At 33.6% G+C, this 25,393-nt stretch overlaps 5 protein-coding genes across 10 annotated transcripts; 1 reads left to right on the top strand and 4 right to left on the bottom strand.

Moving 5' to 3' along the window:
* Positions 1 to 253: 253 nt before the first annotated feature.
* On the bottom strand, positions 254 to 6,694 carry Mts (protein phosphatase 2 catalytic subunit mts). Its single transcript, XM_071774138.1, has 6 exons — positions 6,369 to 6,694; positions 4,637 to 4,846; positions 4,185 to 4,448; positions 3,924 to 4,096; positions 3,597 to 3,704; positions 254 to 3,307 (listed from the first exon to the last, which is right to left on the bottom strand). Exons 1-6 carry the CDS (start codon positions 6,468 to 6,470, stop codon positions 3,235 to 3,237), a joined length of 930 nt encoding a protein of 309 aa, XP_071630239.1. The 5' UTR covers positions 6,471 to 6,694; the 3' UTR covers positions 254 to 3,234.
* Positions 6,171 to 15,098, top strand: Amacr (Alpha-methylacyl-CoA racemase). Of its 3 annotated transcripts, none has more exons than XM_071774128.1 (6): positions 6,171 to 6,190; positions 11,533 to 11,696; positions 12,789 to 12,924; positions 13,043 to 13,186; positions 13,481 to 13,724; positions 14,100 to 15,098. In XM_071774128.1, exons 2-6 carry the CDS (start codon positions 11,580 to 11,582, stop codon positions 14,602 to 14,604), a joined length of 1,146 nt encoding a protein of 381 aa, XP_071630229.1. In that variant the 5' UTR covers positions 6,171 to 6,190; positions 11,533 to 11,579; the 3' UTR covers positions 14,605 to 15,098. The 3 variants fall into 3 exon arrangements, with proteins under 3 accessions (XP_071630229.1, XP_071630226.1, XP_071630227.1); XM_071774125.1 differs by lacking the exon at positions 6,171 to 6,190 and adding an exon at positions 10,426 to 10,666; XM_071774126.1 differs by lacking the exon at positions 6,171 to 6,190 and adding an exon at positions 10,693 to 11,382.
* On the bottom strand, positions 7,934 to 10,405 carry LOC139810518 (uncharacterized). 3 transcript variants are annotated; one of them, XM_071774132.1, is made up of 6 exons: positions 10,266 to 10,405; positions 9,948 to 10,034; positions 9,765 to 9,865; positions 9,461 to 9,657; positions 8,914 to 9,385; positions 7,934 to 8,826 (listed from the first exon to the last, which is right to left on the bottom strand). In XM_071774132.1, the coding sequence occupies exons 2-6, from the start codon at positions 9,958 to 9,960 to the stop codon at positions 8,626 to 8,628; spliced, it is 984 nt and encodes a 327-aa protein (XP_071630233.1). In that variant the 5' UTR covers positions 9,961 to 10,034; positions 10,266 to 10,405; the 3' UTR covers positions 7,934 to 8,625. The 3 variants fall into 3 exon arrangements, with proteins under 3 accessions (XP_071630233.1, XP_071630232.1, XP_071630231.1); XM_071774131.1 differs by having other exon boundaries at positions 10,201 to 10,346; XM_071774130.1 differs by having other exon boundaries at positions 9,948 to 10,294.
* A 592-nt stretch (positions 15,099 to 15,690) lies between the features above and the next one.
* Positions 15,691 to 25,184, bottom strand: LOC139810512 (mediator of RNA polymerase II transcription subunit 15-like). 2 transcript variants are annotated; one of them, XM_071774121.1, is made up of 12 exons: positions 25,143 to 25,184; positions 24,425 to 24,512; positions 23,300 to 23,351; positions 22,672 to 22,866; positions 18,587 to 18,846; positions 18,316 to 18,474; positions 18,090 to 18,208; positions 17,860 to 17,951; positions 17,586 to 17,747; positions 17,000 to 17,285; positions 16,803 to 16,905; positions 15,691 to 16,499 (listed from the first exon to the last, which is right to left on the bottom strand). In XM_071774121.1, the coding sequence occupies exons 2-12, from the start codon at positions 24,485 to 24,487 to the stop codon at positions 16,167 to 16,169; spliced, it is 1,824 nt and encodes a 607-aa protein (XP_071630222.1). In that variant the 5' UTR covers positions 24,488 to 24,512; positions 25,143 to 25,184; the 3' UTR covers positions 15,691 to 16,166. The 2 variants fall into 2 exon arrangements, with proteins under 2 accessions (XP_071630222.1, XP_071630221.1); XM_071774120.1 differs by lacking the exon at positions 25,143 to 25,184 and adding an exon at positions 24,909 to 25,136.
* LOC139810517 (uncharacterized) lies at positions 18,857 to 20,549 on the bottom strand. The gene has a single exon (XM_071774129.1). The coding sequence runs from the start codon at positions 20,073 to 20,075 to the stop codon at positions 19,038 to 19,040; it is 1,038 nt and encodes a 345-aa protein (XP_071630230.1). The 5' UTR covers positions 20,076 to 20,549; the 3' UTR covers positions 18,857 to 19,037.
* Positions 25,185 to 25,393: the final 209 nt, after the last annotated feature.

Genomic DNA, 25,393 nt, shown 5'->3' with positions numbered 1-25,393 from the left:
CCTAGAATATTTATTTGTACATATAACTCAGAGATATGCTGATGAAGTTTTATCTTTATACATATTACCTATCTTTTTTATCGCGTAACGTAAATACAAGTACCAAATAATAAGCTAATAAAATATATGATTTTATATATACACGATATTTTAAATGATTAAAAACCATGCATAGGAAATGAGTTTTATACATAAAACATTGTGTTCTTTGCGAAATATTTTGTATATATAGAGTGTAAGCAAAACCCTAATCTAAATGTGATAATATCTCTTTATTTTTCTAATTCCTTATAATAAAATGACATTATATAATTATATGTTCATGGCATTTTTCTGTTTCTTTTCGCAAATCCGGGCTTATCTGTGTGATGCCAGATTTTGCAAGCTAAATTAAAAGTATCGAAATAAAGTTCATATCGCGTAAAGTTCAAGAGTATTGCTTGCTTATAATGGCTCAATTTTATATTTATCATGTGTACAATCGATTTAAGTATTATTTCAGATAAGTTAAAAAATTATAAAAGCTATCACAAAAAATTTTTAGTTTATTAGGATATACAAAGTTTGCTCCACACATATTGTAATTAACCATATAAATTTCTATAAAGTTAAATCTAAAATGAAACTAATTTTTCTCTCTCTCTCTTTCTCAAACAGCTAAGATTATCATATATGTATTAATGAGTTATTTAATTTATTCAGTACGAATATTTTCGAAATTTAGACCAACAAAAAATATTTAATGTATACATGGGTCTCTAAGGATACAGAGTGTTCCATTTTTATGAAAATAGACAAATATTTAAAAAATAAATGGATTTACACAAAATAATTTACGCAAAATTTATATTAAAAAATTATTTTTATCAGATGTATCACAAGATGTATATCATAAAATTCGTACATCATAAAATCATATTTACTAGTTTGTAAAGCTTTTTAAAATAATCTTAATTACTTTTTATACATACAAAGTTATGATACTTGATAAATTAAAATTAGAAAAAAATATGAAGTGTTATTTAAAAAAAGGTGTTAAATTTCGGAAATAACTCAACTTCCAATAAATGCATACATAAGATGTTCAAAATTAATCCTTATATAAACTACTGTTTTTGTGTAAAATTCACTCGTTTTTTAAGATATTTGTTTCTGTTAAAATGGGCACCGTGTACAATAGCTTCCCTGTTTTTTCCATGCCAATATAAAATAAAAATATGATAATATTCATGTAGATATTAAGGTACTATGCATGTTTCCACCGAAATACCTATTTTTGGTAGTGTTCCAGTATTTCATGTTAATTTCATCCGTTGTATGAAGATCGGTATGCATGTGAGAGGGCAATAAATAGAGCAGATATAAAATTAGCTATAATAAACTGCTGGTACAGTACCTATTATTCCTTCGCTATACCTTTAAATTCCGTCGCATTATATATAATACTACAAGTGCATTTTTGTTCTATAGGAAAATTTATTCTTATTATTGTAGTCTAGAGAATATTATGTATATACGCATATTGTATAATAGAAAACGGAAAAAAAGAAGAAAAAAATGCTCAGCCTGCATTGTGCAGAAGGCTCGCGTTAACTCCGCGCTGTATCCTGTGTTGTATATGGATTTACAGTCTTAGTTAATTGCTATAATGTGCATCTAACACATTTTATGTTCGCCTTGTCGTCCTTTGTCATCGCTATTGTAATTGCTTTATTATGCATCATATTCGAGTTGCAATGCTTATTCTTATAAATACATCCTCGTGTGCTTTTTTTTCTCTTTTAGCTGCTCATGGTACACAAATTGCTATTTTAACGAATATAAAATTTGACAATGGGTTCCTTTGGCTTGCATTACACATGTTTATTTACCAGAAGCATCATTTTATATCTATTAGTAAAAAGATCGTCGATAGGTTTACAAGCAATCAATTTTCTTCCGTTTAATTTAACCATCATGAATGCATATACATATTCACTCGATATAAAGTATGTGTTTCACTTTAGAAGGCAGATAGAATTGATGCAAAAGTGTCGTAGTTTTTTAAATTATTAATTATCAACCAGTGTAACTCAATTTTATATTGCAGTCTACAATTACGAGACAAATTTATGATATAAAAATACAACTGTTAGAAAAATAAAGCAACTAAATTTTATGTACAATAAAGTATTAAGTATAACCATTTTGCCTAAACAAAAATAAAAATATTTAAAGTGCGGATGTAGATATCATTCTCATCGATTTTTCTTTTATTGTACAAACGCGTATTATTTCGCAAAAATAATATTATGGATTAATAGAAAGCTACATCAACGAGAACAAGATTTACATTCGCCTTTTCAGGATTTCTATGCCATTTAAATAAAAATGTCTACTTCATTGGCTTAGAAATAATAAATACTGTGACTGTAATTCTAACGAAACGAATTGCTCATCATGATTCTGATGAATTCGTATGTGTAATGCCATATTAAATCTTTTAATAACTTTCTACTTGGAAATTATATTTATTGAATCTTTGTATGGCACAATTTATGCATGCCAATTTACTGTTGCATCAACTCACCTTGCATTTCCTTCAAGTGGAACATTTCATGCTCCATTCACACTAATAATAACGTGACACTCTCTTAAATATAACTTACGATCATTTTGGTATATTTTCTGGAATCTTGTATGACAATCAACTTCGTTTAAAACGCACGATCATTTAAAATACACACGGTGTTGTTTTGTTGATATAAATTTCTCTCGACGAGTTTTAGTATTTTCATTCAAGATTACAAAACAATACCATTTTACCGATATTTTTTGTTCTACCTATTGCGCGCAAACGTGTGCATTATTATATATTCAGTTTTTTTTTATAATAAAAATACAAGCGGATATAATAAAAGTTGTAAAACTCAATGCTACAAGTGAATTTAATCGATACGTGTACATTATTGTATTATTTTTTCCTTTTTAGTGTACAAGTAATGTTGTGTCTACATGTATCATGTAAGACACGCACAGAACGTGCGTGTAATCTATTCTATCTCTCAATGAGACACCACAAAGTGAGCCATGATATAATACTTGGGGCTATATGTGGTATGTGTGAAGGCATTATCGGAGCCTCACACGCATTTAGCGATGTTCTATTGTAAGTTATGTTGTCTGGCGTCACTATAAAGTCAGGATCGCGTTTCCATTCCCCTACCTTGACACTTAGCTCTGAAGTCTAGTTCTTTAGAGGAAGTAGTCTGGCGTTCGCCTGGTAACATGTGGTTCTCCACGTCTTGGTGCTGGGTCGAATTGTAGGCTGCAACAGAAAAATCAAGAGACAAATTAATAACTATACCTTTTAACATGTTTGATTGCATCAGTAAAGTCTTTTGACGATAAAGAAAACGTGATGCGACACATGTATAAAAGCACATTTATATAATTATTACATTTATTTTTAATTTCTTATATAATTATTTAGAAAAATTAAATATGCATTCAATAGATCAATTCAATCATTGAACAAACGCATTTAATAGATTAATAAAACAAATTGCAGATAAATGTTACGTTACAACATATAAACGTATTAAAGTCGTACTCACAATGAATATTTTAAAGCATCATCCAGTTCCATGATTGCAGCTTGATTTCCGCAACGATAACAGTAATTAGGTGCTGAGAATATAGTCACAACATTGCGGTCATGACACCTGGAGAGATAGAACATTACAAGTAACATTATAAATTTCTGATAAAATATCCTAAGCTAATTTTAGGATATTTTAGGATATAACTAAGCTATATATATGCCATATATATATATATATATATATATATATATATATATATATATATATATATATATATATATATATATGTGACAGAAAAAAAAACATTTTAAAACTAAACAAATGTCAAAATACTCATACCAATTGTAACCTTCCATAACCAACTGATGAGCTCGTGATACAAGTGTTAGTCCATTGGAGTGATTAAACGTTTCTGAAATATCTTGACCAAAGGTATACCCTGCCCCACGTGGTGAAATACCCCATCCTCCTCTATCATCTGGATCTGACCAAAGCAGATCGCACATGGGACCCTATATTAAATAACGGACAATTATAATGATAAATTAAGTTCCACCAGTACAAGAAGTCTTGTACAAAATTACAAATGCAAATACTAACTTCATGTGGCACTTCCTGAAGACGATCTAGAGCACGTATGTGGTCCAAAGTGTCAATCGACGGCGATAAACCACCATGCAAACAAAATATTTGGCCATCGACCAACGCCGTTAATGGTAAATAATCGAATAAGTCCGTAAAGAATTTCCACACATTGGCATTCCCATATTTACGTAAGCATTCATCATAAAATCCATACACCTGTGTGATTTGCCTCGATTCGTGATTGCCTCGCAGAATGGTTATTCTTTCTCGATATCTCACCTTTAATTATACAAAACAGACAGGAAGAAGGGAAGAGATGTAAACTAAATATATATTTCTTGTTATCTGTTCAAAGAAAAAGTAACGTATATGTATAAGCACTATATATACAATTAAATACATTTAAGTACATTAATCAACGGATTATTATTAAAGTCATGACAATTTAATAAAATATCACACTGTACCTTAAGAGCTACGAGCAGAGTGACAGTCTCGACTGAATAATATCCACGATCAACGTAGTCACCCATAAAAAGGTAATTCGTATCAGGTGATTTGCCACCTATTCTGAACAGCTCCATCAAATCGTGGAACTGTCCATGTACATCTCCGCATACCGTTACAGGACATTTTACTTCTTGTACATTTGATTCCTTAGCTAAAATTTCTTTTGCCTGAAAGTTTTAAATATTATAAGATACCATTGCTGGCACACAGATAATGTAGCTATGAGCTATGTTGAAAACATTGAAAATAAAAAGAAGTAGATTGATTTACAACAGGCGCGAGAAGGTATACACCTTACGTGCGAAACGTATAAACGCGTATTTAAATCCCTTCCTGCTAGAAAAGTCATTTTCGCGAACGCGCAACAAAAAGGCAACACGTAAACATGTATGTCAACTAATGCGATAAGAAAGATATCACGCTGGCGGTATCTCTCTCAGATTATAAATGTCTGATTGCAATCATAAATTATCTTTCTCGATACTCAAAAAAGAAATTCCTCGCGACAAACGAATTTCCGTTGCCAATTACAGATATAATTAATAGCATACGTTTAGGTTTAGAAAATCAGAGGCTTCGGCCAATTGGCATAACATACAACGCGGCGAGGCATTATTATTGTGAAGAATGTCGCAGCTATAATACCATCTTCAAACGTCTAAATATAGATTCATTCAAAAATACGCGTTTCATTTAGCTCACTCTAAAATAAAGAGCCGAAAACACTGAGGTAAACACCTCGGAGTAATAGACGAGAATGTCCTTTGAATAAATCCTCAATGCGAAATAGTGTCGTACTTGTCCTCTATAGAAGTTTCATGTTATTTTTTTCCAGTTCGCGGAATGAACCAAAGTTCTAAGCAGGTGCTTTTAATCAACTTGGGACTATTACTTATATTTTTTTGTTACAATTAAATTTAAACATTAGTTAAAACACAATGGCGGAATATCTCTCAATCTGCAAGTGCCCCTGTGATTCATAGCAAAATAATTTTCCTCATCGTCGCACACTCCTATCGCAAGAAAGAGATAGCAATGTGTGTGACAGACGATACCGTAGAGTACATCCGTTGCCATTGTCGCGCAAATGATAAGACAATTCGTCTCCTAGACAAATCGTAGAACGGCAGGCACCTCGGGGACGCCACCCCTGTGCAAATTAATCGCGACGCGATGACGAAAGAGCGTGCACCTGTTGCGGAATCGCGTTAACAGGTTCAAAACGGCACGCAGGCACGAATAATCGATTGGGAACCGCGAATCCCGGTCGCCCCCCAGAAAGGTGGCCCGGAAAAACCGCGAGTACCGGAGGGCGAGAACTCGGTCGCGCGCCGTCCGGCCATCGTCCGCGAGACGAGGGGGAAATCTCCGAGGTTACTCCCAGGGGGGGCGCCCGACGGCCCGACGACGATCCTCGTGGCGCGGACCCCGCGGAGACTCCCCCGTGACACATCGGCGGCGGGTTCCACGTCTCAACGGCGACGCGCAAGACAGCGGGGAATCGAAAAACGGTATACACACACACACACACGCACACGGTGTCCCTGTTCGAACGCGACACGCGACAGCTCGACCGAGCGAATAATTAACGCGACGCGGCCGTCGTCGCGGCGCGGGGTCCCCCGCGGGTTTTCCCCCCTCGGGAACGGGGCGGAGCCGCGGCTTCAACGAGCGCGGCGGATCGTGTACCTTATCGCAGAGGGTTTTCACTTGGCTTTCTGTCAGTTGTTTGCAGTCGTTTAATTGTTCTATCCACTGGTCAAGTTCCTTGAGCGACGCCTTATCCTCCATCGTACCTGTTCCACAGTTCGCACGGAAGTGTAACGCGGGCGGGCGGGCGGTCGGTCGCACCCCTTCACTAGCACGTGTAAATCCGTCGCCGAGCGTGTGTCCTCACTCAACGCGAAGCTAAATCATTCGAGCCTATCTCCGCCACTGGCCGCCGCGAGTCCCGCAACACAAATACCCCGTGAAAGCGGAGAGCGCTCATTCACACAAAATGGCCGAACGCCGAGCGCTGGCGCGATGACGTCACGGCGCGCATCCGCACGCGAGGCGGCGCTCGCGGCGGCCGTGCGCGTAGAGTCCCTAGAAGTGACGGTCTGCCAGACATATCTCGTCCAACTTTTGATTGGCTTGATCGGCAATGGCGGCACCAATGAAGTGATGAAAATGTGTGAGGAAGAAAAAGGGTACACTTATATCTGAACACATTTAAACAGTTATCAATACACCTGTAGCACAACGTGTACGTGTATATGTATACACGTATGCTATTTTCTATCAAACTAGAAGATATGCTAGACTCTAGTAGTCTCTCACTTCTAGAGACTCCACCGTAAACGCGCCGCGTCGCACACCGGCCAATCGCCGCTGCGGCCAGGCGATTGGACAGGCAGGGCCGAACCGCGCGACTGCGTCACCCGCGTCAGTTCAGTAATTTATGGCGTTTTCGATTTACTACTCGACCCGACTCGGGTCGCATCAATGGACGTGGAATACATACATAGATATGTATGTATTCCACGTCAATGATGCTAGAGTCCTGTATACATGATGCGATCCGAGTCGGTTTGAGTCGCAAATCGAAAACGCTATTAGACCCCGCGCACAATGGGACACATAATACATATAAAGAATAAGAATAAATGTTAAATATTAGCAGAAAAGTATATATTCGTTTCGCCAATAAGTGATTAACAAGAAAAACTCTATTTTTAATCGACAACATTTGGCAATGTCGTGACAATTCGATCATTGGTTTTGGTCGGATTAATCGTCAAGACGTTTCGACCATGAGTTTTGATCTTTTCTAAATTGATAAATATTAGGATATATATATATAAATATTCTTGTAATAAATATTAAATATTAGAACATGTGAATGTAGGGGAATATTCCTATATTTATATCTTATATTTTATTCTTTTCCATTGTGCGTTTAATTATTATTTTCAATTCCGATTTCTCATTTAATATATTCATTCTTATCCCTAATGTGTTCCCTAATATGTGTTCTATTGTGCGCAGAATTTTAATCGCGTTGAAAAAAGGGTGACGTGCGTCCTCGAAAAAAGAATGCAAATGCACGGAAAGTGTCATACCGGGCGAACAGATTGACGCAAATTATTCTTCTGTTTGTATGGCTTTGAATTCCATGTCGATGACGAAATAATTGATTTTAATATCAGGATCGAGGATATAATTAATTTTCGCCTGTTGCTCTACGTTAAATTTGATTGACTCTCGGCGAGCTCGGGACATTTAATGATTTATTTATGTAAGCTTAGAATACTTTGTATATGATTACATTGTAACAATAATCGTTATCAGGACGGGTCAACAAAGTGGCGATTACAAAAAGCTGCCTTGCGCTGCTATAAAATATAGATGTACATCTTATTTTTGTAATAAAACGTTGATCGTTAAAAATAACTGTAAAGAAGTTTCTTTCATGGAAATATATCTTAGAAATAATTGGAATATTCAAAATCTATATGTATTAGCTTCTTAAAATATTGATAGAGATAACAATTGATAGAGAAAGATACGTGCAGATATATAGATTTTTACATAAATGTGCAGTATAATACGATAGTATATACGATTAGAGTAGGAAGAAGAATATATTAAGATTTGTTCGAAATAGAAAGTTGTTTCTGTTTATCGTGACAAAAGGATTGACTATCTCTCGTATTTCCTTTTCGGTACAAAAAAAAGTAATTACTAAACGGACTTCAACATCGAGTAGTAGTTTGATGATATCCTAGTATCAAGTGTGTCTTCGGTACACTATTATTAATCTTATGTGGCCAAGCCTCTACACAAAGATCGTATCGGGTACAACGAAAGAAAGTAACAACAATGCAATGTCCGGATTAGATCCTCCATAAACAATTTACGCTAATTTCTTTAGTCGTACTACCTATTTTTATTTTACTTATTGTTATTCTTTCCATTGTTGGCCAGTTTTCCTCTTACAAAGAGTCGCATCCAGCTGTTCGAGCCACGGCAGCAACAGCATGATTTTTCTTCTGTAATTTGGATCCTTCGCAATGGGATTATTCTCCAGATATACGGTTTGCAGCTTTTTGTTAGCCTTTAAACTCTCCAACGTGCTCCAGTCTTCAATTTCATTATTGTTCATCTGTAAATGTTAAATAATATAAATTATAAAAATAATATACAATCACGTGATATAGAAGCATTTGTTTAGCAGATTAATTCCTCTTACCCAGAATTCTTCGAGATTTTCAAGATGATCCATATTTTGAATCTTTTTAATTTTGTTGTTAGCTAAATCCAACGTCGTTAGCTCTGGACAATTCCCTATGCCTTCTATGCACATAATACCATTTTCAGATAAATACAATTCATTCAGTTTCTTTAATTCTTCAATATTCTCAATCTTCGTGATCCGATTACTTTGTAGACTTAACAGCGTGAGATCTTTCAGGCTCTCCAGGTTTTCGATTTTGGTAATTTTATTTTTACCGAGATACAAATAGTTCAGCTTCTCGAGACCCTCCAGATTCTCAATTTCGCGTATCTTGTTGTCGCCTAATTCCAGCGTCGTAAGATTCGCCAGATGCGAGATGTTTTCGATTTTCAAAATTTTATTCGACGATATAAATAATCTTTGTAGATTCAGTAAACTGTCCAACCCCTCTATCTTCTTAATGCGATTGAATGACAGGTCCAAGAATCTAAAACCCATACATTATTAGGATGCGTCGCTCGTTACATGAGCGAACGAACAAAAATTAAAGTCAAGGACGTACTTTAGATTCACGAGAGCGTCCAGATTTTCTATAGTCATAATTTGATTATCTCTTAACTCCAGTTCTACCAAACTAGTAAGCGTATCAAGATTTTCTATCTTCTTAATCAGGTTCCATGTGAAGCATAATCTTCGTATTTGCGTCAGCGGCTCCAAATTTTCCAGTTTGGTGAGCTTCGAGTGATTGAAGTCTAATTCCTAAAATAATCGGCGTAACAGTAACTTTGTCGACAGTGTATACACAGCGATACGTGACAATTTGAAAAATTAAACTCCGTTTAACAGGAGTAAATCAGAAAACGCACTTCGCTATCGGGATCTATAATCAGTATCTTGTCAGGTTCCTCGGACTCCTCCCCCTCGTTTTCACCTCCTATCTCGACGGAGCCCTCGCTCTTGTCCTCGTCTAGAATAATTGGATTAAACATAACCTAAGTACACAATTGCGCGGATACGAAATTAAAAACTCTACTCCTTAAATACCGTACCGTGATTAGCCATTGTGAGAATTGGCGACGAAAAGCGAAGCGCAGAGATCCGACAGGCCGCTCAGCTGTTGCTAGTTTAAACTCGACCTGAAACGTCAACGGTGATTCACCAGTATAGTGAATCCACTACCTTTCGCGCGACCAGCCGGTATTTTCGACAGGGCGCGATCGCGAGATCGCGACGCTGAGGAGAAAAATTGTAATAAACGCCGCACGACAACCGTGAAACGAGGGGTCTAAACGAGCTACGTACGGGGAAAGGGAAAGACCTAATAGGCTCCGTAGGCTAATAATATAAATAACAAATCAATCAAACACCGTGTGAAACATGATGTCATCCAAGATTGCCAAGTGCCGTGACGCGGGGTGCTCGCGGTGCTCTCTCGTGCCCTTCGACATTGAAAAGGGCGCCAAATGCGGGTGCCATCTGGCGTTCCGCGCCCGCAGGACTCGCTTTTGAAGACCCGCGGCTTGCGACCTTTGGCCTAGTTGTATAATAACATAATTATTAACTTACATAACGCATGTTCTATATTTATATGAAACGTTCTATGTAGAAAAAACTAATCTGTATTAATATTAATCGCGCGCGATTCGCTGCGCTCATAGCTCACTTTAAGTTATTTTTTGCGCGAGACGTCTCTCTCCGCGGATCCACGGAAATCACGGCTGCAGCATCGCGTTGTCTCATGTCTGTGCGACAGTATCGAAGAATTAACGTATGTGTGCAACTTCACGATGATTCTAAAATAAATACGTGATGGCATATAATCGAATCTTCCTATTCTTAACTCGTCATATAAAAAAACTGATATTTAGGAAAGAACTTAAAATGTTAAAAACAATATATCAGTTTTTAGCAAAAAGACAGGAAGAGTAATATAACGAGATATAGATGATATAAAAAAAAAACAGTCACAAAGGCGTGCAAGATAACGGAAATTAAAAGCATTTTTTATAAAGAAAATACTCGAACTCGCAATTCTCTTGTCAAAATTAACTCTTTCCTCAATTCTTACGCTTTTTCGCGAGATAAGAAATATTGTAGCGCGTTGTTCGAATTTCTTTTTGATCTTGCCATTGAAGACCTTTCGAGTGCCTTTGGCTTTTGAGTTCAGTTTTATTTTTATTTTTATTTTTTTTTACACGTACGCGTCGAATGTGTTATCGACGGCGGTAGTCGATAGAGTGAGGTTATATGTATAAGATACATGCGCACCGATACGCGCACGTGCCTTTACTTTGTGTCTGTTTATGTCCATACTAAAACCACGTGTGGTTGCGCCGAAATGTCAAGAATAAGTTCCAAATATATGGAAATGTTAAGAATATAAAGGTCCAGTCATGGTCCAGTTATAAATGCATTGTCATGCTGTATAGAGTGTATATAGTACTGTGTAATCAACATGTCTGCTGATGGTTAATGAGGAATAAGGTTGTGATAAGGCAAATTAATAATATATAAATTTTATGTGCGAATTTGAATATAATCGAATATTATATATTATATATATATATAATTAAATGTTTTGTTAGAAAGAGCTAGGGTTTTCTTAACAATAAAGGTATTTTATATGAATTTCAGGTTACCTAACTTTCTTAAAAGAGTTGTGAAGTTTTATTAATTCATCGATGGAGGCAATGGCTCTAAAAGGAATCAAGGTCTTAGAGTTAGCTGGGCTAGCTCCAGGACCTGTATGTGGAATGATTTTAGCTGATTTTGGAGCATCCGTTATCAGAGTGGATAAGGTAATTAACAGGTAGATTCTGTTAGAATGCTTCATTAAAATTTATATGTATGATAAATTTGTAACTTATATTAGCAGAAAAATAAACATTATTATATTATTAATATTAAATATTAAGAAATATATGTATGTAATAATTGTGTACATGATAATATTGTCTATGTACCACACATAATATACAGGGTGTATCATTTTAAGTGATTCAGCTGAATATCTTTTCAAGTAAAAGAGATTGAAAAAATCGTTTCAGACAAAAGTTGTTTGGTTCAAAGGGGGACATAAGATGGTGTCATTGGTTTGACGATAGATAGTTGTTTAAAGCTCACGTGAACACACCTTTAATTTCTTAAATGAAAACCCCTATTTTTCAATGCATATTCTTGTAGCTAATCTTGAGAGCTTTTCAAAACACTATAATAAAGTATTTTTTCGTTAAGAACTTTTGGAATTATAAGGCTTGAAAGTTCTAGTATTTTGACATAAAATACAAAATATCTTGTAAAACATTAAGTTTTCGGTAATGTTACCTTAATACTTTTATGCGCAGAATAATGAGACAAATCAATTGGCATGAAAAAAAGACATAGTTGCTTTTAAGAAAAAGTATGCAGATGCGTGTTGCAAATTACATATTTTTTCTTAAAGAAACTATGCCTTTTTTTCATATAAAAAATTAATGTTTTACAAGATATTTTGTATTTTATGTCAAAATACTAGAACTTTCATGCCTCATAATTCCAAAAGTTCTTAACGAAAAAATACTTTATTATAGTGTTTTGAAAAGCTCTCAAGATTAGCTACAAGAATATGTATTGGAAAATATGGGTTTCCATTTAAAAAATTAAAGGTGTCGTTCACGTGAGCTTTAAACGACCATTCATGGTCAAACCAATGACACCATCTTATGTCCCCCTTCGAACCAAACAACTTTTGTCTAAAATAATTTTTCTAATCTCTTTTACTTTAAGAGATATTCAGCTGAATCACTTAAAATGATACACCCTGTATAATATATAGTCTAAAAGTATAATTTTAAAAATTGAGTTTTATTTTATAGAAATTTATACCTTAATTATTTTTTATTACATTACAGATTGGAGCTCAAGCATTAGATTGTATAGGCCATGGGAAGAGATCGATAGCATTAAATTTGAAATCCGAAAAGGGTATTAATATTTTTAAAAAATTAAGTAACCAAAGCGATGTTGTTATTGATACGTACAGGAGAGGTGCGTAGTCTTTAAAATGACTTTTAAGATAGCGAGAAAGATATCTAGTATTACATTTTTAATAATAACTAAGAATAAAATTTTTTAATTTACACAAATATATATATTTATACAATAGGAGTTATGGAAAAGTTGAAGATTGGACCAAAGGAACTTATGGCAACAAATAAGAAATTGATATATGCTAGATTGACTGGATATGGACAAAGTGGCTCTTACGCAGATATGGCTGGTCATGATATCAACTATTTGGGTTTATCTGGTATATATATATATATATATATATATATATATATATATATATATATATATATATAAACATACGTTGTAATATATAACGATCCACATTATAGTTATTCAACGAATATGAAGAAAAAGAACTATACCTACACTTACATTCATTCATATTTGTATTTACATCAAATAATTTTCCTTAAATTATTTTACATAAATTTATTTTATTTCTTAGTTTGCCTTTTATCATGACATAATTTCTTCACCAATAAGTCTTAATTATTTTGCAAGACTTATTTAGCAATACAAATTGTTAATATAGGATTACTATCTTTATTTGGTCGATTTAATGAAAAACCTACACCACCCGTCAATCTGGCTGCTGATTTCGGTGGCGGTAGTTTAATGTGCGCTCTTGGGATAATCTTGGCGTTGTATGAACGAACTAACAGCAATGTCGGACAGGTGATAGATCTATCAATGGTAGAGGGAACGGCATACTTAGGGTCCTGGTTATTCAGATCCCAGAAAATGGGTATATGGGGAAATGCGCGTGGCAAAAATTTGTAAGTACCTCCTTGGAATACATAAGTGCTTTAAATTTTTGTTTTACACACACACACACACACACACACACGCACACACACACACACACACACACACACACACACACACACACACACACACACACACACACACACACACACGCACGCACGCACGCACGCACGCACACGCACGCACGCACGCACGCACGCACGCACGCACGCACGCACGCACGCACGCACGCACGCACGCACGCACGCACGCACGCACGCACACGCACGCACGCACGCACGCACGCACGCACGCGCACGCACGCACGCACGCACGCACGCACGCACACACACACATAGATATATACATAGTTTGTAAAGATTTATTTATAATTACTTTTCCTACAGTTTGGACACAGGATCGCACTGGTATGATACATACGAGACGAAGGATAAGCTTTATATGTGTGTTGGAGCGCTCGAACCACAGTTCTACGAAATTTTCTTAGAGAAGCTTGGTCTCTCAAGCGACGAGGTACCGCAGTATGAAAATTTCGAAGAAAATCGTCGCAGAATCACGGAAATTTTCAAGACGAAGACTCAAGCGGAATGGCGCGCTATATTTGACGGCACTGATGCATGCGTGACACCGATGCTAGATTTGAAAAACGTCACATCACATATTCACAATAAGCAGAGGCAGACGTTTACGACTGTGGGGGACGATGTAATTCCAAATCCCGCTCCTCGCTTATCTCGCACACCCGGCATTTCTGTAGGAGCTCGCAGAAACCCACAACCCGGTGACGACACTGTACAAATCTTAACTGAATTAAAATTTCAGCCTAGTGAAATTGACGATTTATTGTCAAACGGGATTGTTTACCAAACGCAGCATACTTCTAAACTTTAAACCCGTCAGATTTGAGTCAGAATGTTGTATACTTTGTCAAGAATTACTTAAATTTTTGTTTCTAGACAGTTTATACATGTTATTTTTTCGCTTTTATATATTTTTATATACATCTACATTTATAAACATATATAAAGGATACCGCTGCACGATTTTCATAATATACGGGCAAGCACAAGTGCAAGCTCCTGTAGACAAACGTACGAACAGTTCTTGTGAAGGAGACTTTTAAATGATTATAATTCAGCAACTAATCATAGAATGTTGGTTAAATTTGAGACACAAGAACCACAATATATCACAAATTCAAGTAAATTGACCGAAAACGTTTTCCTCGTAAAAATCGTGTCTTTAGTGAACAATCGATTAAAGCAAGAGAGAAAATTTGTCAAAAAGAATCATAAAAAATTATATCTTTAAAATTTTACAAATATTATACCAAAGTTATACTAAACTTTTTTATTCCTTACCTTCTATACTGATGGTTATCTGATCTGATCTGATATATAAAAAATGAAAAAAGAAATCAGTTCAGCTTTGAACAAATGATATTAATTTATTGTAAAAACTACAGACAGAGAAATAAAAAATCAGATTATTTCATGAAGAAAGACATGTTTTACTTTGCATTGCTAAATTCTCAAAATAAATATTAGTTATAAAATTTTTATTTTTTAAACCTGGTTTTGATATTATCTTTACGTAATACATAATCATATCATATAGAGCATTTGTATTATACATATGGTATAATTATTATATATAGATAATACTGGAAATAATATCGTCATTATATCTAATGGAAATATACATATACATATATATGTTAAATAATACAAGATATAATTGTATATATATTTTGGAAAAAGAAAAGTCATCTCAAAAAAATGAATCAAGAGTGTGACATTTCAAGCACAAGTTGTTTTGAATAAAAAACCTACATATATATATACATATATAATTTTTTTACAGTAATTAATTTTTATAAAATTACAGATAATTGTATAAAAAGACGATTTTTTACGTATTTACTAATATAGTCTGCAATTTTATAGAAATTTACCTGTGTAAAATCAGTGAATTACATAATTTCACTATGACATATATTTGCACTATACATTTATATTTACACATATGTATATATAAATAGATATTTGAAAAAAAACTTCCACTTTGCTTTATATAATTAAGTAGCACAGTCATATGAACTTAGAAAGAATATATGTACCTATGTAAAAAAAAAAAAAATTTCATAGATTTACTCTAAACACCCAAGAAAATCATAGCGATTTAAATATCTCGCCGTTTAGTTTGTTAAATTTTAATTAATTGTAAAAAAAAATTTTTCCGGAACACTTAATGGATACGAAAATACTTTTTTGAAACAACTATCAGAATTAGATCTATAGTTAATTGCTGATATTAATAAAAAAAAATACAATGTTTTTCGAAGAGTTTATGCTTATTTCATTGCAATAGTTATAGATTTTCGTAGAGTTTATGGATATTTGCTTACAATAGCCTAGTTGTATAGATATTATCAGATATTCGTGCGATTTGTACTATAAACCCATCAGGACTGTACTAGCAGTAATAGACGTTTCCTTTGGTGCGCTGGCTTGTCGAACACTCATCTCCCACGTGTCTAATAGTTGGGAAAGAGAGAAACGGCGCGGCAGTTTTGCGATACGGACGTTCAGGGCTTTTTGTACAGCACACAGGAATGTCGTTGCCTCGTATTCGTGCGGTGCCATGACGCAGCGAGGCGGCGTTGAAGGATAATCTGCGGGAACTGTAACCGAGATCGGTGGAACGCATGGAAGATGACGGTCATCAAGCCAACATATCAATTGTATACATTTCGATCCACTTTGCTGCGCTGGGTCTAGACTGACCTAAAATGAGAAAATTGCATTATATATTAATAACAATTATGCAATACGAACCTTTTTAATTATTATAAGCTAGAGACAAGATTTGCGTGTACAACTTGATATATCATCTTACATAAAAAAGTGTTGACAAAATGTTAAGAAAATTCGCGAATTATATTTATACAATTTATACTTTTATAGGCAGAAAGTATGCCAGATCCTAAGTTCCAAGTAAATAATAAACATAAATTTTTGATAAAATATACGTGATTTAAAACAAAGTGTAAATTATCCAAAATGAGCTTAAGAGATGATGTTACATACTTTAAACCGTTGGTCGAGTCTAGCTATTTCTCCTTGTAATACGTCAGGTATTTCGCTAGGTGATTCTTCTACTTTTTGCTTCTTCAAGGGTGGCGGCAAATTTCTATTTTTATACAAATAATAAAATGTATTCCAATTTGATCGTAAACTTAATAAATAAAATGATAATCTTTTTTTATGTATGTATGCGTCCTTACTTTATTTCTGGTCCAAATAAGGCATCCAAACATGGTCCAAAAGTACGTTGTAACGTGTGATTGATTACCGGGCTTTGGAGGTGTGTGCTCACAGCTTCTAACAGTGGACTGAAAATTTGGTGCTCCTTCAATGTCGTTACTGGCGGTCCCACACTACCGTCCCCTCTCTTGAAGTCTAACTTTTCCAAGACAACTTCGCATTTTAGCAATGTATCCAGTGGCATACGTTTACTGGGATTCGATAGAATTTCCAAGAGCTTCTTCATCTTACTGAGTTTATCGACATCTACGATAGAAAAAACGATCAATATAAATAATAATATTGTTCATTTGAATAGCTTAATATCGGAAAGGCATATATAATATTAAAAACATGTAATTTTCTTTTTTTGTTGATATTTCCATCTATATGAAAATAATTCACATTATTTATGTAAATTTTTAAGCATAATTTTTAGTATATCATTTTTATAGAATAAACTTCTTATTTTTAAATAAATAAAACAGATCTTTAATGTTTTAAATTTTGATTTCTTGATATTGTTGCACCTTGACATTGTTGTTTGTACTAATTATATCTCCTTACTTCCTTCACTGCTCATCTTGGCAATCATTCTTCGTAATGGCTCTATGTATTTGCTCAGCTGTCTGACTTTGTCTCTGTAAGCCTGATCTTCTTGCTGAGGACTTGGTGTGGCTCCTACACCCCCGGGAGTATTTAGTGAACTGCTTGGAGACGGTGCCATACCTAGTTCAACGTATCATTTAATATGTGTTATTTAATAATTCCATTCTTTTCTCCTTCCTTTTTATCTATATTTATTTTCTATGTTTATTAATTCTCGATTATCTGATCTTACCTACGGAATTCACAGAACGAGATGGTCCTGTCATGATGGCATGCTGAGGACTTGGTGATGGCACTAGAGCGGGCGAGGCAACCATTTGATTACTGTGGAAATGTAATTTTTCGTTTTGTTATTATGCCATGAATAATGATGTCATGTCAGGAATAATGATAGAAATATGCTTTTATACTTCTGTCACACAATTCTAAAAAAATTATGTTTAAAAAGTCTGTTAATATTACCTCGACGGAGCTCCCAAACCAGCTGGGCTCGGAGCTGAAGGAGACGGGCTCTGCCTCAAGAATTGATTAGGCGTAACGTTACGTGGGCCAGGAAATCCAGTATTCATCATTTCACCTGGCTAAAAACAAAAATGGCAATTATATTAACAGGATATTATCAATAAATAAAGAAATTTTTAATAAAAATGGTACTAATAGAATAATTAAAAAGATAAGTATGTTATACCTTTCTTTGAATATGATTTAATTGCTGCTGCATTTGACCAGGACCTAATTGGCCAGGACCAATTTGATTCATCTGTTGCGGCATATTAGTCTGTATATTGCCTATTGGTCCCGTAATTTGATTATTCATTTGACTTGGTAATTGATTCTGCATCTGGGACTATGATAAAAGTAAACACATAAAACATCTCATAAAACTGTCTCATTCCTTTCCTTATTTTATCCTTCTTATATAACTTAATTACTTAGTAGAGCAAGTAAATAAAGCGTACCTGCATATTTTGTTGCATCTGTCCAGCGCTTAATTGACCCATTTGCCCAGGCACCATTTGATTCATTTGTGGAGGAATATTTCCTTGTCCCATCTGATTCATCTGAGTCAACATAGGATTGTTTTGCATAGTTTGGATCGGGCCCATGTGATTCATTGGACCGCCAGTTTGTGACGGCATCATACCCATACCTGGCATTTTGTTCTGCATACCAGGCATATTCATTGGTTGTCCGGGCCGTTGATTTAAACTTTGCAAAACTAACAAAACATACAGAAGTTTGAACTAGTTATCACTTAGGTGTATATTTTTCATAAACCGAACTATTCATGTATTTGTATATTGCAACAGAAATTTGAAAACATAACATTATATAAATTTACAAACACATTATAAAAAGAAAAAAATATTTGTATAAGCAAATATATAATAAGCCGAAAAGTATTGTAAATTAAATACTAGAAAAAAATATAAGCGAATATATCATAAAGCAAAAAGAATGTAGATAGTACAAATGGATATAATTTGTAATCATTAATTTATTGCATATCGATTTATTAATGATTTCAGTGTTTATTTTTTTACTAATTATTAATACGAAAACAGAACATTTAGAAACGTAAACTGGAAAAAGGAATCTTAGGTATAAAAGGTATTTAACTGAATCTTCTGATAAATCTTCTAATCTGTTTTCGCTTTCTTCTTCTTGTAAACTTGTAGATTCTTCTTCCCTTATAATAAACCTTTCGAATGCTTCTTCCAAAGGAAAATGAAAAAAATTTTGCAACATTGACTCCAACTTATTTATATTTTTCGCAGTTTCTGTTCGAATTTGAGGCTTCTGCTGTATATATTCGTAACCGACATTGCAAACTTGAATATTTTTATTTAACTTTAACTCTACAACAATCGTATCTCCAGCACTTGATTTTTGCAGATCATTCGGCCACGCGTTTTCCGTAAATGTCAGTTTCATTTTTGTAACAATTGCATTCATGGCAAATTGCACATCCTTGTGTCTCTCTTGCGCATCGTGCACGAATTGATACACGTCGGTTAGACGTTTCATGAAAGCATTTATCGTATATTTCACGCCGTGAATTATATTTAATACTTTTTCGGAGAAAGGATCATCCGTGCCAGATTTAAGTTTGTCTCTGAGATCAATCACTTCTGGTACGAAAGAGTAGCCCGGACTAATGTACCATTTACGCAATAAACTGTAATATACGAGTATTATCTTGAATCGAAATATCGTCACATCAAGCACTTCGTGTCCTTTACATTTGTATATGAACTTCACACGATTATCACTTGATTGCACTTTTATGTTTTCCTCCAGTTTCTCTTGAATTTTCTTTTCTAAATCTTTTCGTTGTTTCATCCAATCTTTATGTGATAACTCTTCCTTATTTCTTCGTTGCATATATTCAGACTCACTATAATGTTCAATTTGGCAATCCGGTGGCGAAAATGATGAATGATACATTTCTACGTTTGTCAGAGAACTACTAGGCTGATTTTTCGGTACACTCCGTATTTGATATATGATACATTTCGATTGAATAAATTTATTAACTGTTTAAAGTTGTATATTGTAATGTGCTTCTTTTTCAAGCACGATAACACAATAAATGCTTTCTATTCCGTCCTGGCTAACGCTTGCGTTACCAATGGTATCGTTAGAGTATATGTCAGTTTGTGTAACCTGTCCAAGGTGATCATAATATTTACTATCGTCGGCTTAAAGAGTTACGTCTTACTCACTAGTTAAATAGACTTATTTCTTTTCAATTCAAAGTCATCGTTGAAGTATTACAGAAAAGCCTGTTTATGTATATATTTCTTATTACTTTTTTATTTAATTTTACATTTATTAAGTGTACAACATGTTTATTCATTTTAAATGTGATTAATAAAAAGAATTTATTTCAATACGATAAATATACGTTCAAAATACAATACTTAAAAAGTTGTGGGGTATACAAAAATTTCCATTGTTTTTTCGAGCAATTTTATGTATTTGTATATTCTTAATATTCTCAATATTCTTATAAACAAAAACATTTTTAATATAAAATATTTTCCAGCATTATCTACCACCTTTTGCCGCCGCAGTCCCGGTTCTTGAAACAAATAAAGTTACTGATTCATTCTTGTATTTCTTCAGAATTGCGAAAATGTGTATCGGATCTTTGTTGTATGAAGTGTCTCTCACTCAGATACATAGACAAACCTTGTAATCATAGATATATTTTTTGTCTTAGAAGTGGAAAAACTCGCCGAAATTTACCCATGACTTTTTATGTTTAGGATTGCTGTAGTAAATCCATTTATCATCTCCGGTGACAAGTCTATACAAAAAGGATATCTGTGCCGATTCAATGGAAGACAAATGGTGATTTAATCGGTAATGACATTGTCGGATAACTCATGCAAAATTCAGTTTCCTTTTCGTTTCAATCTTCCTCGTTTCATGTGAACGTCGAAATATAGTATTCTGATTAATATTTAGTCTTCTTGCACGTTTTACTTTTATTGGATTCTTCTATTCTTATTCTAATCTTAATTAAGTCGAATCTTTCTAAAACTTCATAAATGGTGGATAAGGTAGGAAATTGATAATTGATGTAACGCGGAGCAAATCAAACAAAGGATGATTAGCGCTGTAAGCCATACTTTTGGTAATATGACTTCTAACAATTAGGAGAAGCATGACTTACGAAAAAGATACTGAAAGGCTGAGCAAAAGAATCACGACTAATCACAGTCTCCGATTAACGTGATCCTCCGATTAAACTCACTCTTCGTCTCTTTCTAGGGGGACAGTTAGAAAGAGATGCAGAGTGAGTTTAATCGGAGGATCACGTTAATCGGAGACTGTGATATCGACCCTAAGAGTCGTGTGGAAGTATAGGCAGAGATCGGGCGCAAGAGTAGGGAAAATTGCCTTAGGCCTAAGGAAGGAAAAAGAAGGAAGAAGCGAATTAAAGAAAAGGACGGTTTCGCGAGCGTTAAGAAGGTCCTTTCGATCGTTGATGAGTGTATCGGCATACGGACAAATATCGCGTACAGACTATTATTTTATATTGTTTTTTAAATAAACTTAATTTTTCTTCAAACAATCCGAGTAAAAGTTAATTAGAAAACTCTAAGCGTACAATAGCATTTAAACGCAAGCAATGTAAACTTTTGCATACCTTTAGTAATTTGTAATTATTCAACCAAGGAACTGGGTAAGAGACCATCCGATTGCATCAAAAAATTAAATTTAGCATAAAATAACTCCATAGCACAAATAAACTTGTTGCAAAACATATTTTGACATTATGTTAATATGAGAAGTAATCTATTAGTATGTAAAAACAGAGAAAAATGTTTAGCAAATTGAACGAAAAGTGAACGTTAAAAATTCAATACGCAAGAGAAATGATAGTAAGTATATAATAAACACACATGAGTTGGAACAATATCGAATAACATGTGGCTCTACATGAGAGCAGTAGATTCGTGGTCGGTGGATTTTCGAGTTTAATCTCGACTATTATTCCATGATCTCGGCACATAAGGTTGATTAGCGAGTTGAAGATTGTGAGAAAAATAATATGCGATGAATGATCGACTGCTTCAAATATCCATATTTCAAGAATTTAAAAGTTGGAACAATAAGAGCTATCAATTAAAACGCCTATTTACAGTCGGGACTGGATCTTAGTAGCCTAATAATATTATTTGTATGAATTAATTTCCTTCGCCTTTCTTCGCAAACCACCGTTACTTACAGTCTTGAAACATAATTTCAAACTAAAGCTAGAATAGCACATTCATGTAATTAAATTGATAATCAATTTAATTATATTAACACTAACATACATCTTAGAATAGGAGCGAGATACACAGTATAGAAAATACGGGATATATAGGATAGGCTAACAGCAGAAAGAAAAAGTAAAATAACCGATACATTGAAGTATGTACATACATTTGTTAAAAATAATATTTATTTGTTATAACAGATGCAGCTCAAGCATTAGTTATTCTTTGTAAGGTTCAACCTACATGAAATCGATATATTAATTACTTACGATTAGTTGCAGTATTCGCAGGTGGTTGCGGGATTATACCCTGATGATTAGGACCTGGACCTCCCATGCCCATCATTTGATTATTTCCCGTGCCCTGGCGTGCCAACGTCTGAAGAGCACCAATTGGATCAGGCATGCCTTGATTATTGGTACCAGCAGTACCTGGTGCATTACCAGCCGCACCCTTTTTGGAATCTACGAAAAGAATAGAATGTCACTGAAATAACATACGAGATCTAATATAAAAATAAAACTGACTTTTTTGAAAAAAAGGATACTGAACAGGGGAACTTCAAAATTTTGCAAATAAATATAAGGTAAAATATCTTTAAAAAATAGAGTATGATTAATAATAAGATTAATAATTTAATGAATCATTAAGCGACTAGAACACATAATTTCTTGTTTTTTTAAAGCAGCAAACAAATACACTTTCAATTATTTCACGATTATTTAATTTGTATTTAACAGAATAAATTACAGTGTCTCGTTGACAAGATTTATAAACTATATTTAATTTGATATGCAATGTTAACGTAATAAGAGTTTGTCATTATTTTTATAAATCTCATATTATAATGTAATAAGAAATTAATATAATATATAAGACATATATATCAAACATTACTCATTTCTCTGACATGAAGAATTAATCTGGCAACAAAACCCAAGTATTCTTCCTGCAAGAAGAAAAAAAAATAGATTAGTAATACTGAAAGGTTTGCATTCACATATAAAAATATGTTTAGAGTATCAAAATAGGTTCCTATTTAAATGATTGTTATAATCAAAAAAAGACAAATTTTGGATTTGATAGTATACAGTGGTTATTAAAGCAATGTAATTGCAATGTAAGCAATGTAAAATAAATGATAATATAATCTATGTGATAATTCCTAGTATAATCTATATGATAATATAATCTAGGTGATAATTCCCAGATAAACTTCTCAGAGATTTAACACCATAACAATCTATCATTGTAAGAATATTACAAGATATCGCTTTAAATTAATTTAAAAAATATGACTTGCAATATATAATTAGATATTAATATTAGCTATTAATTACTACTATAAAGATATATGACTCAATAATTTAAATTTAAATAAAATAAATACAAATATATGTAATATATATATTTCAGTGCCACTCAATAGATTTTGTTTTTTTCTAACTAATTTTTTTTATTAACTATGTTTACACAGCAATTTATAATCCAGTTTAATAACTATCATATATTATTTGATCAAAAATGTTTCTTCTTTTAATCATAATGATTATTTAAATATGAGCCTTTTTTGATATTTACAAAATTACACTTTCCGGTGTATATATATATATATATATATATATATATATATATAAAACATTTGAGTCAATTTTTGATATATATGTATAATATTATATTCAGAAACACTCTATGTTAAAACATATGTTTAGAGTCGTTAGAGATGTCAAAAAAAATGTTCAGAGTATCAAAATCTTATTTTAATGATTGTTATAATCAAAAGAAGAAAAATTTTGGATTAAATAGTGTATATAGTTATTAAACTGGATTATAAGCTTCTGTATAAATATAGGTAGTCATTATTCATCTTTCCTCAATCCAACATCTAATTATATATTTTACTTTAAGTTCAATAAGTATAAAACAATGTACATATTTCACTCTTAAATCCAGAAAGTATAACACAATGCAACTGCAAAGAACGAAATATATTTTTAGCATTCTAGATAATTCTAGACATACCTTAGTCTTAGCTTTTTGGAAGACGTGATTCTCCATTTCCATGCTATTTTTTGTTGTGGGCATGCCAGACACTTGTATCGCTTCGTCACTGTCAATAAAATATTTGCTATTGTATATCAAATAAAAAATTAGAATTATTCCTTTGATTGTACTATGCATCTATTTTATAAAACAGGAAAAAAAAAATTTTAGAAAAAATTCACATAAAAAGATAAAACAATAAAAAAACAAAGGTAATCAAAGAACGATTAAAAGTAGATTTATTATTGACACGCACATAAATATTTCGTGTCAAGAAACAAAATAAATATATATTCACATAAATAATATACGGGATGTACGGGATATATGGAACGTAAAAAATAAATTAGTGTGTAACAATTTCAGAGGATATTATTCTTTAAATAATAATTGAACTTTTAATAATCTCAATTGATGATATAAGACAATGTTCTCGCTTTATAACCGACGCAAATTGACTTACATTTTCGCGACTACGCTCTGTCGAAAATGTTGCGTTTTCCACGAATCGTCAGTAGCCATGACTTTGGTTAAATTATTTAAAAGCACAATTAAATAAAACTCGAAAACGATATCAAAAATATACAACAAGAATATGCCGTACAACAGATACCACGTTCGATTTGGTTTGAGACGCACAGTGCACACCATATAACGACCATAAATCACAATAAAATATTGACGGAAACAATCTAACCTGCTATTCTAAATTGTTCTAGATGGGAATGATGAAATAACTTTGGAACTTTGTATGCGTTCCGAAACGTGCTGACCATCAACCTTAAGCCTTGTGTACATACACAATACTAGAAATCGGAGTTTCGATTTAAGCCAATCAATGAAACTGCTGGTTTTCTGTAAAGCCTTGTGTCCACGATGCTAGAACTGCGTCCGAGTTTCGGTTTAAGCCAATCAACTTGCAGCTCTTAGGGTAATGCTAGGTCTACA

This window comes from Temnothorax longispinosus, chromosome 3 (assembly GCF_030848805.1).
Source record: "Temnothorax longispinosus isolate EJ_2023e chromosome 3, Tlon_JGU_v1, whole genome shotgun sequence".
Lineage (NCBI taxonomy): Eukaryota > Metazoa > Arthropoda > Insecta > Hymenoptera > Formicidae > Temnothorax > Temnothorax longispinosus.
Note: the sequence above shows the minus strand (reverse complement) of the source record. Positions and strands in the feature narration are given on the sequence as shown.